Source organism: Limulus polyphemus, unplaced genomic scaffold, assembly GCF_000517525.1.
Source record: "Limulus polyphemus unplaced genomic scaffold, Limulus_polyphemus-2.1.2 Scaffold4515, whole genome shotgun sequence".
NCBI lineage: Eukaryota > Metazoa > Arthropoda > Merostomata > Xiphosura > Limulidae > Limulus > Limulus polyphemus.
Window position 1 is genome coordinate 1 of NW_013670125.1, and position 16,413 is coordinate 16,413.

Sequence of the window (16,413 nt, forward strand, 5' to 3'; positions counted from 1 at the left end):
TCGCTTAAGTTACGTCGGAATGAATTTACGGAAAAATAACTAACGAACGGAGACGTAACAATATCATCAGCGCCAGCTACAACTTTCAGTTATCAATGTCACTATTTATTTAGAACAGTATTTTGAATAAATTAAGCCGAAAATTGAATAATTGCTAAAACTTAAGGTACTGCATAAAGAATCGGAGATTACAAAATTTTTATTTTATTTTATTACAAATTTACAAAGAATAATAAATAGTTTTATGTAATTCAATAAGTGAAAGCCTGTAATTTATAATTTAAATTCATCATATAAATGTCACATAAAATATACAAGTATTTGTTAAATAATAATATTACATACTTATTATTGTAGAATTGTGCATCTCACTAAATTTTGATTAAAACTAAAACTTAACTTGATTTTTTTCACCACCAGTGCCCACGAATTAATATTTTTGTTTCTTTATTTATAATTATGCACAAAGCTACACAAGGGCTATCTGTGCTATGCCCATCACGGGTATCGAAACCCGGTTTCTAGCGTTGTAAGTCTTCAGACATACCGCTGTGCCACTGGGGGGCCGAATTAATACAATTTGTTCAATTCAATTTGTGACAGGAGTTACATGATATTATATTTCTTACCACCAATGGCAAAAGTAATTTACGCGAACTACATGTTCACTTAAAAAACTACTCCATCTAACCAATACAATTTCTAATTCTATTTTTTTCTACAAGTTAGAGGGCGTTAAAAGATTTTTCTAGTTAGTTCGAAGAGAGCCCTCAGTTTAAATTAGTGTAGTATTGGATATTCCGTTACTAATACGGTAAGAAAGTATCACTTTAACTCATATTTACCTTAATTTGTAAACCAAAACAAAAACCTGGTATGTGTGAATCTTAATGTTTTTATTTTTGGTCATTTATTTGACATAAGTTAAATGAAACATAATTAAAAATCAAACTTTACATAGTTCGGAAATGTGACGAATTTAAACTTATTAGGCCTAGGATTATAAAGGATCACGTGCCGTGCCTATAATCGCATAACTTGTGAAAGATGACCAGGCATAACTAACATTAATTGTAACGACAGTCCCATGCGAATCTTTTGCGCCATTATTGTTTAGGACGTACCATTATAACCTGTAAAAAATGTAAAATTTCAAACATTTGTTGTACTTTACACAAATTAATTTCTTTAAAATATTTTTTGTTGTCACATTCATTACAAAACAAAATACTTTGTTTATTCAAAATCAAATATAAACGTATATTTTTATTAGTGTGTCAATTATACGAGGCCGTGAGGGATCTCCAATATAGTTTCTTGTCAGGAGAATAAAAAAGAAACTGCTTCCGGTATATTGGTGTTAAGCTTTAAGCTATAAATCAAGTAAATTAGAAAAATTGATAAAAGCAGATTTAGAGCCTGAATTGTGGGCTAATGCTAGGAATGTACTCTTGTACAATGGGTAGTGCATTGGTGGACTGCAGTAAGGGTATGTATTTACAGTACATTTCAAATGGATATATAATTCATATTCAATTTATAAATTTATTTTTTCAAGTTGCATTCATATCTTGAATTGTAGAACAACATAAAAAGAAAATTCTGTGCATTAATAATTAATACAGGTTCTACAGTATCTTTACCTTATTATAAGCAAGAAATTGGAACATTGACAGAAAATAATTGACTGTATCATGTATGACATAGTCGAATGAAGTGCTTAAAATTTACCATTGAATAGTCTTGTATGAGAATGTATAAACTTTTTCCATCATAATGTTGTCAAATTATGATATGTACATTAGTAATATAAAAATTATTTCTGAGTGTGTGAATGGAAAACAGTTTTAACTTGTAAATAATTTTATAGTTTTTATAGTATAATTATTTTAATTTATGTATCACATGAAGATTTTACACATCTTAGTGTGATATATAAGTTAAATATTATTTAGGAAGTGTACTCAATGATAAATATTATATTTTTGTGTTTTATCTTTAACTTGAGATTTATTGTTGTATTAAAAGAAAGGTTTAAGGTTGATAAACTCATAGGCAGAATTCCTACCTTCTTACTCATAAACTGATCATCTGTTTTAATTCTAGTTGTGAAAGCTGAATCAAGAAATTAATAAGCATGTTTAATAAGCATTCCACACTTGAGTGTGTGGAATAGGGAAATCCCTCTTTGGGAATTACATAACCTGCAGATAACAAGAAACAATTTGGTCCTTCTGGACTGTCTTGCATATCCAGTCTTGGAATAAGTAAAAATTTAAACCCACCCTTTTGATGTAAATTGTTTCTCCTTTCTAAACTCCTGTAAAATACTGGTTTCCGTTATTGCTGTTGGCACTTCTTTCCATAAGTCAATCACCATATTAGGAAAAAAAAAATTAACTGTAGCTTAGCCTGTCTTTTTCAGATTTTAAATTTGTGTCCTTTTGCCTTATTGTCTTTAGAATATAGTACAGAGAAATCAGAGACCTTTATCCTATCATTCCCCATGGATAGTCCTAAGCTTTCAAAAAATTGGTTCTTACCCTTCTCTTATCAAGAGAAAGTAAGTTAAGAGATCTTAACCTAACCCCGTGAGACAATATTTCTACCCACAAAAATCGTCCTAACAGCCCTCTTCTTAACTTTTTTCAACAAGTAACCATCTTTTCTTAAATCAGGAGACCAGTTCTATACAAAGTATTTCAAATGAGGCCCAACTAGTTTATTTATATAAAGAAAATATCTCTATGTCTATGACAGTAAATACATTGTAAAATTCTATTAGCTTTACTACTAGCAACACAAAAATGCACCAATGGCTTTAGTCACTCATCTACAGTTATGCCAAAATCCTTTTCTTCAGTTATGCCACTGAGTGAGTTACCATTTATTTTAAAAATATGAACTAAATTATGATAAGTCAAATGCATTCTTTGCACTATTATTTTTAAAGGTCATTTATCAAGTACTTATATAACTTACCAATTTGATCTAAGTTATTCTTTAGTAGCTTAGCATTTTCAGTATAGCTAGAAACACCAAAGATTTTAGTTTAGTGACAAACATTCCTAGTTTACTAACTATAATGCTGTTCGTGTCATTAATGTGAGGAAAACAAAGGCCTAAGCATTGACCTCTAATGCATGCCACTAGTAACAGAGGTCCAGTTTAACCGTACTTCATAAAGAAACATTTTGCTTTCAGCCAGCCACCTCGTAATCCAATTGAAGTCATTTTCTATATTCCACTGATATGGTTTTGTTTTTAGCTAATTTTCTGTGTGGGACTTTATCAAAAGACTTGTGGATTTGTCCTAAGGTTTCATATTTCACTAAATGATTTTACAACACTTCTTTTATCAGATTTTTTAGAATTGTTCCCCCTACAGAAGAAGACTAACTAAACTAGCCTATAATTTCCAGTGCAACTCTTATAAATTTTAAAAGTAGAGTAACATTGGTGTCTCTAGGGACCTGCTCACTATATTTAGACCTATTAAAAGTGAGTGGGGATTGCATATCTTTGACCTCCCATAAAACTCAAAAAACATTATCTGCTAACAGTGCTTCATCAATTTTTAATCTTTAAGTCTCTCTAGTTACTATCACTGGATTAATATTTACATTATTCAGGCCAGTTCCCATAGAATGCTCAATGTTGGGGATATTGCTAACATCCTTTAAGTTTCATTTTGTTCACTGCATATCAATAGCCTAAAGACAGCCTTATTTCAACACAAAAATTCTTGAAACATCTAATGTCATGTTTTAGCCTTAAAACCCAATTTTCTTATAGATGCCTAATTTTTGCATTAAGGCATAAGCAACTTATTTTTGAAAAAGAAATATAAGTAACTATTCATGTCACTAGGTATACTGACACCACGAACGTAATATTTTATATAAAGCTGAAGTAGTCAATGTAGTGTTTGCAGTAAGACCATAATTTACATCTCTCATGGTCTAACAAGATTAAGGACATTTATGATTTTGCTGTTTGGGATTGTGAGTTAGGTAAATTATGATTAAATTCTCAGTGGCAGCTAATGATAAGCCTCCTTTGTTCAGTTTTAATTGTTGTTTGGCTGTCTTTACCAACATTTCTCATGTAGTACTGAGAAAGTTTTTATTTTGTTAGACAATAAGAGTACAAAATTTTACCTTCTATCTGGACATGTAGTTTACTATACCTTATTGTGAGATAAGTTCAGCTGTCCCTTATCTGTATCATTAGAGAAAGTCTGTTTGTGCTTAGCCTTAATTGCATGCGTAAAAAAAAGATAAGTCATTTTGTCATAGGTCAAATTGTGTAGGGCTTCTCTTTGCTACCATTTTCATAAGACTTGTGAATGATGGAGATTATGTATATTTAGGTAAATTAGAATTTATAAGATAACCAATATTTTCTACCTGCTATATGTTTGTAAACAATTTGTTCTTTAGAAGGTTTGAAGTATTTTGATTACTGTTTTCACACATTTTTTTGCAGTAGTATTTTATTATTTACTTCAACAGATAAGATGGCGTATAGATTTGACAAAGAACAAGTAAACCAACTTCAAGGGTTCATAGATGTTTGTCAAAAGCATCCAGAAGTTTTGCATACGCCCGAGCTCTCTTTCTTCAGTATCTACTTGAAAAGGTAAAGTGTTCAGAAAAATCCATTAATTATGAATATTTACTCTTGAATTTTACAGAGGAAAATGGAAACTCTTGCATGCGACTTTTAACAAAAAAATTGTTACAGGTTCATAGTCATCAGAAAATTAGGATTTGATAAGCTAGTTCAAATTAAAGGGAACTTTGATTTGGGATTATGTTGGAACTAAAATTTTACAGCTTCTAAGCTACTTTTTAATACACTCATATTTTAAGTAATTTCCATATATATATATAAACATTAATTTTGTAATTTGCAGTTAAAGCTTGAAAGTTGATGTTAGCAACATTTAGTTGACATGAGACCAAACTAGGCATATAAAAACACATCTGGCTCCTTTGGTTTTTGAAAGTGTGCGAGATCTAGCTCGATTAAAGCCTTTTATTTAAATTGTGGTCTCCTTGCAAACTGTGGTTCATCTCAGAAGTTTTGTTGTTGAGTAATATTGGAAATACTGTCTTGATTAATTGTTATTTGTATTTTAATCTTAATAAAGAGTAAGATTTCAAAAGTACTCATGGTTAAGATCCATAAAAACTGGTTACTTCATCATAAATAAAGTATTTGAGAATGATTATTCTGCACAGAAAAGTTCTGATTAACACTATTATATCAGTTGCTTAAGAAGCTACAGATCACAAACCAGAGCAAATACTTCATAATGTGACACATGAATGGAAGTATTTGTTTGTCACTTAGCTTCTATTTGTATATCCCTTCATTACAGAACATTGTCTCTTTTTGTTAAACCTTCTCTAGATAAACTGCCATTTTCTGATGCCCCATGTAGATTCTCATCTTTTGGGAATTTTGTCTATTGAAAAGAGTATTTCTCTGACTAGTTACTTTCTTCTTGACTAGAATACATTCACAATCCAATATCATTTCATTTTTAACTGTGTTACACTACACTTTTTATCATGGATTGTTCTGTGCTTCTAATTTTTCTGAGTAAACCAGTATTTTTCATTTTTCTTTATATTACACTTTGCATATTTATGCGAAATGTTTTCTGCAATACCAGTTTCTGACAGTCCTTTCAAATTTATTTCAGGAGTCCCTAAAATGAATATTAAACACTTGTATGGGCAAATTGGGTGATATTTTGTAAAAGGGTTAGGATGATCAATATCCTCTTAGAATTTTGCTGCAGAAATGATACTTAATGAAAGTTCTAATGATAAGGGTTTCGCAGCTTTTTTTGTGTGCAAAGTCTAAAGTATAAGTGAAGATATGGCTACATAAAGATCCATGTATCAATGAATACTAGCTATATATATATATATTAGTAATGTTAGATAACTAACATTGCATTTGTAAACACCCTCGTTTGGAGTGCATTTACAAGATACTGTAGTGAGGTAAAAATATCAGGTAGGCTATTGGGTTTTGATATCAATTTTACACAAATGGAAAACTTCATCATTTTGTGGTTAAGCATGCAATGGAGCTAATAACACTCTTCTCTGGATAGAATGCAGCAGAAGTTTCAATTGTACTTCATTTTTATTTTTATTTAACTTTTAATGTATATGATTTCTTTGGTTTTTTTGCTATCTTTTACAATTTTTTTTCCAGTGTTAAGCAATAATTGGTCTGTGTCATTGGGTAAGATAATAAGCATATTTTCTTTAGTAGTGAAGTGCTGAAGATAATTATACGACTTGTTTCAGAAATAAAATTGAAGGATTTACTTTTGTGTGATTTTTCAACTTGGTAAATTTCATGTCAAAGAAGCATTATTCTGAAAACATCTGATCTGTACATTTTTGCATTCTTTCATGAAGTATTCACTCTGTCATTATTAGTAAAATCCATATTGTCATTTTTGTTACGTACGTCTTCATCATTGTTATTCACAATATTCGCATTGCAGGGACACTTAACTTTATTTTTTGGGGAGCCAGCCAGGCCCCCCAAAACAGGCATTTTTGGAGCCCTCAAGCAATTTTAGGGGCCAATCCTATATCTCATTGTAAAATGTACTCTATTGTGGAAGTTATCAGAAAAATCACTGAATTAAATAGCAAATATTATGTAAATTGAAAGGAAACTAAAGATATCAACATTTCAATTTATTTTGTTATGAACTCATATTTCATGAAAAACGAGACAAGTCAAACTATTTTATTTGTTTCAGACCACTTAAATTATTTTTATTTCATATGTGATCTTTAATTTCTCTCTGACGCATGATATGTCAGGAACTTTTTGTTCCCCTTTAAAGTAGTGCCCATTCCTAATCAAAATATATAATGAAATCTAGTTTGCATCAGTGTCTGATGATGTCCCAACATCCATTTCTTGGATTCTTCCTTTATCCCCTTCTTCGTCACTCTCCAGCACCTGCTTCTCAATTTGGACCCTGCCATGTGCGAAGTGATCCTGAGTTTCAAAGACGGATAGCTGTTATGGGATCAAAGTCACTTATTGAAGGCAAGAGGAGCATGACCAGAAGCTGAACAGTGATCCTGTCAGCTCACAGACAAGATCTCAAATTGGTCTTGATCATCATCATCTTGCTGAAGCTCCTATCTGCTTCAGCAGAGCTGGCTAGTACAGACAGCAGTAGGTCAAAGAGGCCACAGATGTTGGGTAGCTCCTCTTTAATCCCAGGGATGATAGCAGCCCATGGCTAGCCTTTTTTTGCTATGCCTAGTGTAATTAACTAATGAAATAGATGTGGAAGATGGTATCAAAGAGACCATCACGAGAATTGTATTATTATTCCTGTTTTTAAATCATTATTTTGTGTTCATTTAAAGTCATTATTTATATTATGTAGTGTTTTACCGATAATCGGTCAGACAATCGGGATGATTATTGCATAATCAGGCGACAATTGGAATTGGTGGAATTTGTTGAATTTCCTGATCACTGAAAACTGATTGCCGAGAAATTAAAAACAAGAATATTCACAACAATCTTCTGATTTGTAAGTGTGCTGACAATCATGACCCTGTACTTTTTCTTTCAACACAAAACATTATTCACCATAGAGTAAATTATCATCAGATAAAACAGTCTGTCTGTTTCTCATTTATTTACATAAGTTGATACACTGAATGAAAGAAAGGTTAAAAAAACAATGCTCCTCGAATTGTGAAGCACACCCATTTTTTTTTATGGACTGTAGATTAGCAATCGATTGATAACATCACCCTATGCACAAAACTAATACACACTGTGTGCTTGCTGGAGATTTATGCACACTTTTCCCACGAAGTTTTCTGGATGATATGCCACAAGTACTGCACTGTGTTTGGGGACATCGCATAGCAACAGAGTGATTGGGGAATGTGGAATGTCCTATTACTTTCTAATAAGTTTTTTTGTCAATTGTTTGAATTGTGCAAGTCACTGTTGGAGATGTCATTATAAGTTGTAAGTGGTAAACAGGTATATACAAATATTTACAAAATAACTTGCCTATAGGACGGCTTTGGAACATTCCATTTCATCATGTGACAGTTCCATTATTTATGAATATACATAGTTCTAAGAAGTTACCTTAAAAGTAGTTGTGGCTCAACAAGTGTGATTGCTGATTGATTGGATTGCTTCTGAATGAGAAGAACTAGATATTTTGGGTTCTTAGAGTTGGAAACAAATGGTTGAAAAGCAAGAATCACGAAGGTTGGCAATTGTCGTAACTGGCTGCTCGTTGCACCTATAATTATCAGGGGAGCATTTACTTCTTTATCGACAGTAATAGCTAATGTTTTGTGATATTAGACAAATGTCAAAAGTGACGAAGTGTGAGTTCTGAGATTTGAAACACATTCGATGAAAGCATGTATATCGAGCAGGGAGGTGATAAATTTTATATGATTCAACCAGCATGATTTGGGTCTTCATTTTCGTGGGGCATTTAAAGTTATCATTCCTTAGCATGTGATGTGATTATGTAAATAAAAATGCATGTTGTTGGTGTTAGTTATTTATTGAAGAAAATATGTTTTGCTGTAATGTTTATTTTCAAACTAGCAGAAACCTGCAAAAGATTTGTGGTTAAATTACTATCTTTATTGCAAAACTACTTATTTAAATACAGGATTTCTAGAATAATACAAAATAATTCTAATCACAAATACCAAAATCTACGAGTTCACTTGTCTTAGGCCTAACATTAGTTAACCCTTTATTAATTATGGCCTATATTTGATAGAGATGACTTGTAACTTAAGTATGTTTTTTGCTTTAGTTTAGTTAGGGGTAAACTTTACTGTGCTTAAATACTATCAATAAATGAACTTGTGTTATTCTAAGATCTTAAGTTAGGCATTTTTAAATAAAAACTTTAAGCTTTTAATATGTTGTTGTACAAAATGTACTAAAGTATATTCACATCTGCCTTTTGTTTACATCCATTAAAATGAAGTGTGTGTATGCGTGCACATTTTCAGGGCAAACAAAAGCTGAATATTATTATAATAGATAAAAATGAGAGTAAAAATTAGTTTGAAAATGACATTCAAATGATGTTTTAGGAATACAGTGGTTAAAAGTTTATGGAGACTATAAATTGACTTACCAAATTTTTTCATATATTCAGCTTAGGAGCAACAATTCCTCCACCTCCAAAGCCAAAAGAAGAATCTGAATCCAAGTCTACTTTTGGTGAGGTAAATGTGCTGAGTAAAAAGACTATTCCATTAATCTCATTGGTTTATTATGAATATGTATCAGCTACATAAATCATTATATATTATGTTATAATATTAAAAATATAATATTAATTAAAAAGGTTTCTTTTAGTAAAGTTCATTGTTAGATTAGTTGCATTATTACAGTTATTAATTGATGGCAATACAAAAATGGAGAAATCATTAAAGAGTAAAAATCTTTTTATAATAGGAATAAGTTTAGATTCATCATAAAAACCATTGACATGTAGTTGGATTAACTGTTTAGTATTCTGTTACCTTTACAATTAATTCAGTAAAGATTATGCTCCTTTTATCTTATTTTTTGTTTCTGTTTGTATTTTTACTAATTTGTGAGTGAAAGCAAAGAATATATAACTTCACCATTTGAGTGAAATTGAGGATATAAAAGATAATAGCAAGGAGATTGAATCCATTTGGGTTTCTATTAGCAGGCATAAAGGGAAAAGGCTTTTAGTGGGAATTTGTTACAGACCACCAGATGATGCTGATGAAATTAGTCAAAAACTACTGCGAGATTAAGATTTCAGCTGTTAATGAGGTCATAATTATGGGTGATCTTAATTTCAGGCAAAGAGATTGGAAATGCTAGAGTCAAACCATGAGAGAGAAAGGTTTGTGAAAACTGTTCAAGATGGCTTCTTTACCAATTGGTCAAGGAACCTACTATAAACAATGTTATTTTAAAGTTACTGTTAACTTCAAATATAGAAATGATTGAGAGGGTTGAAATTGGGAAACATCTGGGTGCAAGTGATCATTGATCTATTAGGTTTGATGTTTTGCTGCATATTGAGATAAGGAACAAAGATATGTTGGTTACAGATTTCAAAAGAAGTAAATTTTTAAGGGATGTGACAAGAATAATCTATTGTGAATTGGGCAGCTGAATTATTTGGAGATACTGATCAAATGTGGAAAATTTTTAAATATTCAAGATAAACATATTCCTTATAGAAAAAAACAATGGCTGTAAGTAAAAAACCAGGTTGGCTCACAAAGGGTATAAGAGATAAAATTAAAGAAAAGCATAATAAATTTAAGAAATTTAAATTGACTGGTATGGTGGGAGATTTAGAAGATCAAGAAAGTTAGTCAAACAGGAAATTGGGACATAAAAAAGGATGTATGAAAAAAGTTTAACTGAAAATGTAAAAATTAACAGTAAGCATTTCTTTAAGTATATTAAGAGTAAACAAAATGTAAGGATTGGGGTAGAACCCTTGAGGTATGGTAAAGGAAGGCTCAGAAAGCATTTGATATGGTGCCACATGAAAGCCTTGTAAAAAATTATCTCTATAGGTGTGGGAGATAAATAAGCAAATTGGATAGAAGATTGGCTAGATGGAAGAAAGTAGAGGATTGTTATAAATGGAGTTTAGTCAGTCTGGATTAATGTTACAAGTGGTGTACCTCAGGGCTCAGTCTTAGGACTTTTGCTTTTTTTGACTTGCATCAATGACATAGATGAAGGAATGGTCAATAAATTACTTAAATTTGCAGATGATATTAAGGTCTTGGGAATTGTTGGTTGTGAAGAGGATGCTGCTGATTTATAAAATGATTTAAATAATTTAGTTAGTTGGGCAAATATACGACAAATGGGTTTTAATTATGATAAATGGAAGATAATGCATGTGGATTATCATAATTGGAATTGTAAGTATAATTAGGATGGGAATAACCTTAACATTGTCATGAAAGAAAGGGATCTTCGTGTAATGGTTGATCAGTCTCTTAAGCCATCCGAGCAGTTTGCTGTTGCTAGTGGTAAGACAAATAGAATGCTAGATTATAATTTCATTGTATATGTCATTTGTTAGGACACATTTGGAGCATTGTGATCAGTCTTGGGCTCTTTACTTTAGGAAGGATATTGAAATGTTGGAAATGGTTCAGAGGAGGGTTACTAAAATGGTGCCTGGGATGGAGGTGTTGTCATACAAGGAGAGGTTGAGATCTCTCAAATTGTTTTCTCATGAAAAAAGTAGAGTTAGAGGGGATCTGATTGAGATGTTTAACATTATAAAGGGAGTTGATAGTGTTGATGCATCATCTTTTTTCATCTTAACAGTGATAATAGTAGGACGAGGGGACAAATTTTGGCAGGGTAGGATTCATCTTCAGCTAAGACAGTTTTATTTTTATAACAGGGTGGTTGGCCTTTGGAGTGGGTTGCTTTCAGATGTTGTGGAGACAGTAAGTTTAAGTGAGTTTAAGAAAAAGCTTGATAAATATATGATTGAGAAAGGCTGGCTTTAAGATTTTATTTATTTAGTAGTTTTAGTTTAGTTTAGAGGATGGGACAGCTGAGATGGACCAATAGGTAGGTTCCTTGTTGCCCCAAAACATGAGGTCTTTCACCCAATACCATGTCTCATTAGGCTGACTGGGGTATGATAGACACAGTAGTAGTAGTATTGTGACATAGACCTGAAGTCTGTCAAATTCTCTTAAAACAGTGATTGGGCATAGGTTATCCTTGTGATAAAACTCCGGATGTTGGAGCTGGCATCTGGGTTCAAATCTGTGCAATAACACAATATATTCCCTGAACTTTAAGCTGTGAGTGTGTGTTGTAAAAATGTCAATCAATGACTGGCAGCCTTACCTTTGTTCAGTAGTTAACAATTAATGACAGTGGCAGATAGTTTTAGTAGCTTTGTCATAAATACAAATACACAGAAAACATAATCTGTAGGAAGAAATTTTTTAGTTGAATAATATGAACTTGTTTATGGTTGTTCAAGGGCTTGATTTTGTTAAAACTTTAAACAAATGAAAGGAAATCTCTATTAAAGCTTAATATTGGGCAATTCATTTTAACATCACAACTAACATTTTTTGTGTATTAGAATTTGTAGTGCATATTGAAGGGGTTTAGTCATTTTCAACAATAAAGGTAAAAAAAAAAAACCCTTACTCTCCAAATAAATAAAATAAATAATTATTTCAACGTACATTTTGGTATTACGGCTTCATAAGGGCTTGTACAAAAGTTATAGCTCTGAAGAGTTTTTGTGGAAGCCCTAATGAAGCTGCAATGGTGAAACATAGGTTTAAATAAAATGTTCTTTTTTATTTAATTATCTGAAGAGTAGAGGAAGCTACTTTTCTATTATCAGAACTAATCCAAACTTGGTTTTTAACATATAATTTACAAGTAGTACAAAACAGGTAGTATAACATGAGTCCGTGGGATTTTAGTGGTCCACGTCAGTTTAAGGAAGCAGCGTCTTGGCCCATGGTATCAAAAATATTGAGAAACATTGGTCCAGGTCATGAACTTTAGGTATTGTTGTTGTCTATAAACAGTATGTTTACATATTAAATTTTCTTTAGCACCCAACAGAAGAAGAAGAAGCTAAAGAACCCGCTGAAGAGAAAGAGGAAGAAGAGGAAATCGAGAGTGATATTGGTATGTTTTTAGAAAGCTAAAGGTCTAGACATTTTAAAATAATCGTGTTTGCTTCTTTCCAAAACTTTGTTGCAGTTTTCCTATTTATTTGTGAAGGGGATCAGTATCATTGGGTGTAGTTATTTACTAGTAAAAATTAGCATTTCCAATTCTTGACTTTATGGAATTGAATCTGTTTATATACGTACGAGAAAAATTTTGTTTATTCATTAGCCTGTTCTTTGTTATATATTTACATATAAATAGAGTGTTTAAAATCCATGAAATTCCATTCAGGTTTCATTCTGGCCAGTGCTACTAAAAAATAATTATTGTGTCTCAGTTGAGTAAAATAAATTTTAACCATACTAATATCTCTTTCAAAATTTGTGCTTTATTCATCTTACATTTTCCAACTAGCTTGTATCAAAATGTTGCAAAATTTTTAAAATGTATATATTTGTACTGAGGTGGTTTTGGTGCATTTTTATAAAGTTTTGCACTTGAGTATCTGCTTTCATGCTGTTCAAAATTGCTTGTTTTACTCATCACCAGAATGTCCATTTTCAACCATCGCATGGATTACTAGGCAGGGTGGTGTTTAATGTGCTTTTTGTCACTTTCATAAAACACTTCATAGTCTAAAAGCACTTCTCTTATACTTAACACTGAATATCTCCATATTTTTCTTGTTAGCACCATAAAGATAGGCTCTGTCAATTTGACTGACCTTGTAACCATACATACTTTAACTGATTGTACTAAGTGTATCTTTACAAAATTTGGCAAACTTTTAGTAAATATGTTGTACACAAAAAATAAGACTTTTTAATTACGTATTTTATACTAAAGATTTGTCTGTGAATTTACCAAGCCTTTAATTAGTAGTTCTAAGTGGCTGGATTTCCACACTAAGAATAAAAATATTTTTTTCATCTTGCAATTTTCATATTTTTTGCATAACTTCTAGAACATATTAAATGAATAATTAAAGTTTTCTTTTTATAGTAAAACTTCACACTATATCTTTAATTTTTCCTTCCCTTACACTAACTATAGTGAAATCATCTGCAAAATTTTAAAAGTATGAAATAAAATCAAAATCATTTTTAGCCTAGAATGACTGCAGATTGTAATAGACAGTCAAAAGTTATTTATCCTAAAAAGTATTAGGCATCTAACAGTTTCACATCTGCTTTCATTTAGTTTTTTATTTTATTGATTTCTGAACCAAGTCTAACTGGAATAACAAAGCAATAAGTCACCCAGTGAGGACTTAGGGAAATATACTATAGAGTTACATCAGAATCATGCAATTATATCTTGTGGTGGCAGCCTTCATGCATTCCTTGAAGAAAAATTTTTTTATTCATTTTTTTTTCATTTACATTTTTTATCTAACCTAAAAAGTTTCTAATTTTGTTACTTCTGTTAAAAAAATATGTAACAATAAATAAAAATATACATAAAAATAAAAAAAATGTATGCTTACTTTAGTGTTGAAGCTTTTTCACTCAAGTGTGTGATTTAGTAAACATATTTTTTTCTCTCTAACTTTTTATCCAAAAAATTCAACTAGCTTTCAAATGTGCATTTTAGGACATTAAAATATATCAAGCTCTAGAATATAATGTGCCAAAATTACAATAGTTTAGCTGGCTTTCTAACTAACTTATAAATCGGTTAACTCTTTCAGCACAGACTCTGTCCCTGGGACCGACCTCATAACTATTTTGTGCCTGTTATAATTTTCATGCTATAAATTTTAAATTAGTAAGCGAATGTTAACGAAATTTGGCAGATTATAAGTAAACATTACAATGCTTTCATATGCAAAATATAAAATGTTTTTTAAGTCTTAAGGTTTATAAAGCAATGTTTTTTTCGTGTTTTGCCTATTTTGCCTATTTATCATGCAGAGTAATATTCATTTTAAGATTAAAAATACTTTTATGCATCAGAAAATTTTAAAATCTCACATGCAAAATTTTTATAATGTTGAGATAGTTATCAAACATTTAAGAAAAAACTGTAATTTATCTGTTATTTTTAGTAATTAATTTCTGTACAGGTTTGGTAGATTTGACCAATCTTGCAACCACCATAAAAAATTAGGAAATAAATATAAATTATGCCTCTTTCATTCTAGAATGAACACTGATTATAACATGAAAACATAAATGTTTAGACTAAATATCTTAAACCTTATAACATTATACATTTATATATATTTATTATTTTTATGATATTGACCTTTCAGCCATGCCTGTCTAACAATAGAGAAGTTACAATGACGTGGCTCATGTCCACTTATGTTACTGTATCAAATAACATAAAACTGACCTTTGTTCTGTGCAAAGTAACTTGTCTTGGCTGTGTTTTAGTAGACTAGTATTTTGTAAAATAGTTGCATTTCAATTATTATACATTATATATGTATATAGATTATTGCTATTTTGAAATAAGTTCTTAAACTTATTTTTCTTAAAACATAGAACAGTAGATAAAGAAGTAAATCAAACAATTATCTCTTCTAGTTACTACCTTTGTAGTCGGTTGCTGAGCTTTTGAAAAAAATTGCACGTGGAGGATATGAAACAAAATAATTTGTTCAGGTTTTATTTATATAGTTGAATAACCAAAAAATCAGAAATTACTATATCGATATCTTAGAATTTCCCTATAATTTATCAAGCTTTGCAACTAAGCTGCATTTCGGTTTAAGAAAATATGAAATTTCGAGCAGACTAAAGACACAACCTACGTCCTCGAAATCTTGGTTCAAAAGAAAGAAATGGTGCCAAGTCCATTAAAATGGCTGAGAAAGCCACTAAGGGACATTCTGAGCTTCCGATTGGTTAGTCATGTCATATATAGATGTAAGTGTGTATAAGGAAGTGTTCCCAAAAATGAAAAGAGGTGAACGTGGTGCCAGTGTTTGATTTCTTACATGAGCAATATCTTAGCAAATTAAAAAGATAAGAGGCTCGTATTTTATATTATAGCTTGTAAGTATCGTAATTTGTTTTTAATTCGTTCAAAACTACAGACTTAGTATTTTGACTTCACAAACATCCAATTTGAACCAGTGCTGCATTCAACATACCATGTGACACACAAAAACGATGTTTCTTTGTGTTTTTTAATATTTACTTTTAATTTGATTAATATACAGAACTAAAATTTAAATTATAATATACAGATCGATACCAAAGTTGTTAACATAAGTTCATGAAATAGTAGTTCAATAAAATTTTGATTGCGAGTGAACAAGCGAAGTGACATGGCCTTTCACCTGTGACCCGTCTCGAAAGGGTTAATGTTTTACTTACTATGTCTATCGTGTACTAAATTCTATATTTCCAGTTTATAATGACACTCCAATAACAGTTCTTTTACTGGATTAATTATGTCTAGCCAATAAGAATACAAAATGGAGAAAAGACAACACAAACTATACAAGAGTATTTTAGATAAATATTGCCATTAAATGAAATGTTCACATATGTGTATATACAATACCTAGACAAGACGTAAAAATTGTCTAGTTACGTCTTTGTATATACAAATATTTACGTCCATATACATAAATAAAACTAAAATCAGAAAAGGTAGCTTACAAAAAAAAAATAAGCATCATAAATTACGTTCTGTTAAATTAAACCTGAAAGTGAACCACAACATTTCTTC

General features: G+C 30.9%; 1 protein-coding gene across 1 annotated transcript in view; it reads left to right on the top strand.

Moving 5' to 3' along the window:
* The first annotated feature begins 681 nt into the window (after positions 1-681).
* Positions 682-16,413, top strand: part of LOC106471283 (hsc70-interacting protein-like) — a 72,032-nt gene continuing 56,300 nt past the window's right edge. The window contains exons 1-4 of the mRNA XM_013931879.2: positions 682-814; positions 4,515-4,641; positions 9,215-9,284; positions 12,669-12,744. Of these exons, the coding sequence (XP_013787333.1) occupies positions 4,520-4,641; positions 9,215-9,284; positions 12,669-12,744 (268 nt within the window). The 5' untranslated portion in view covers positions 682-814; positions 4,515-4,519. The remainder of the gene's footprint in view (positions 815-4,514; positions 4,642-9,214; positions 9,285-12,668; positions 12,745-16,413) is intronic.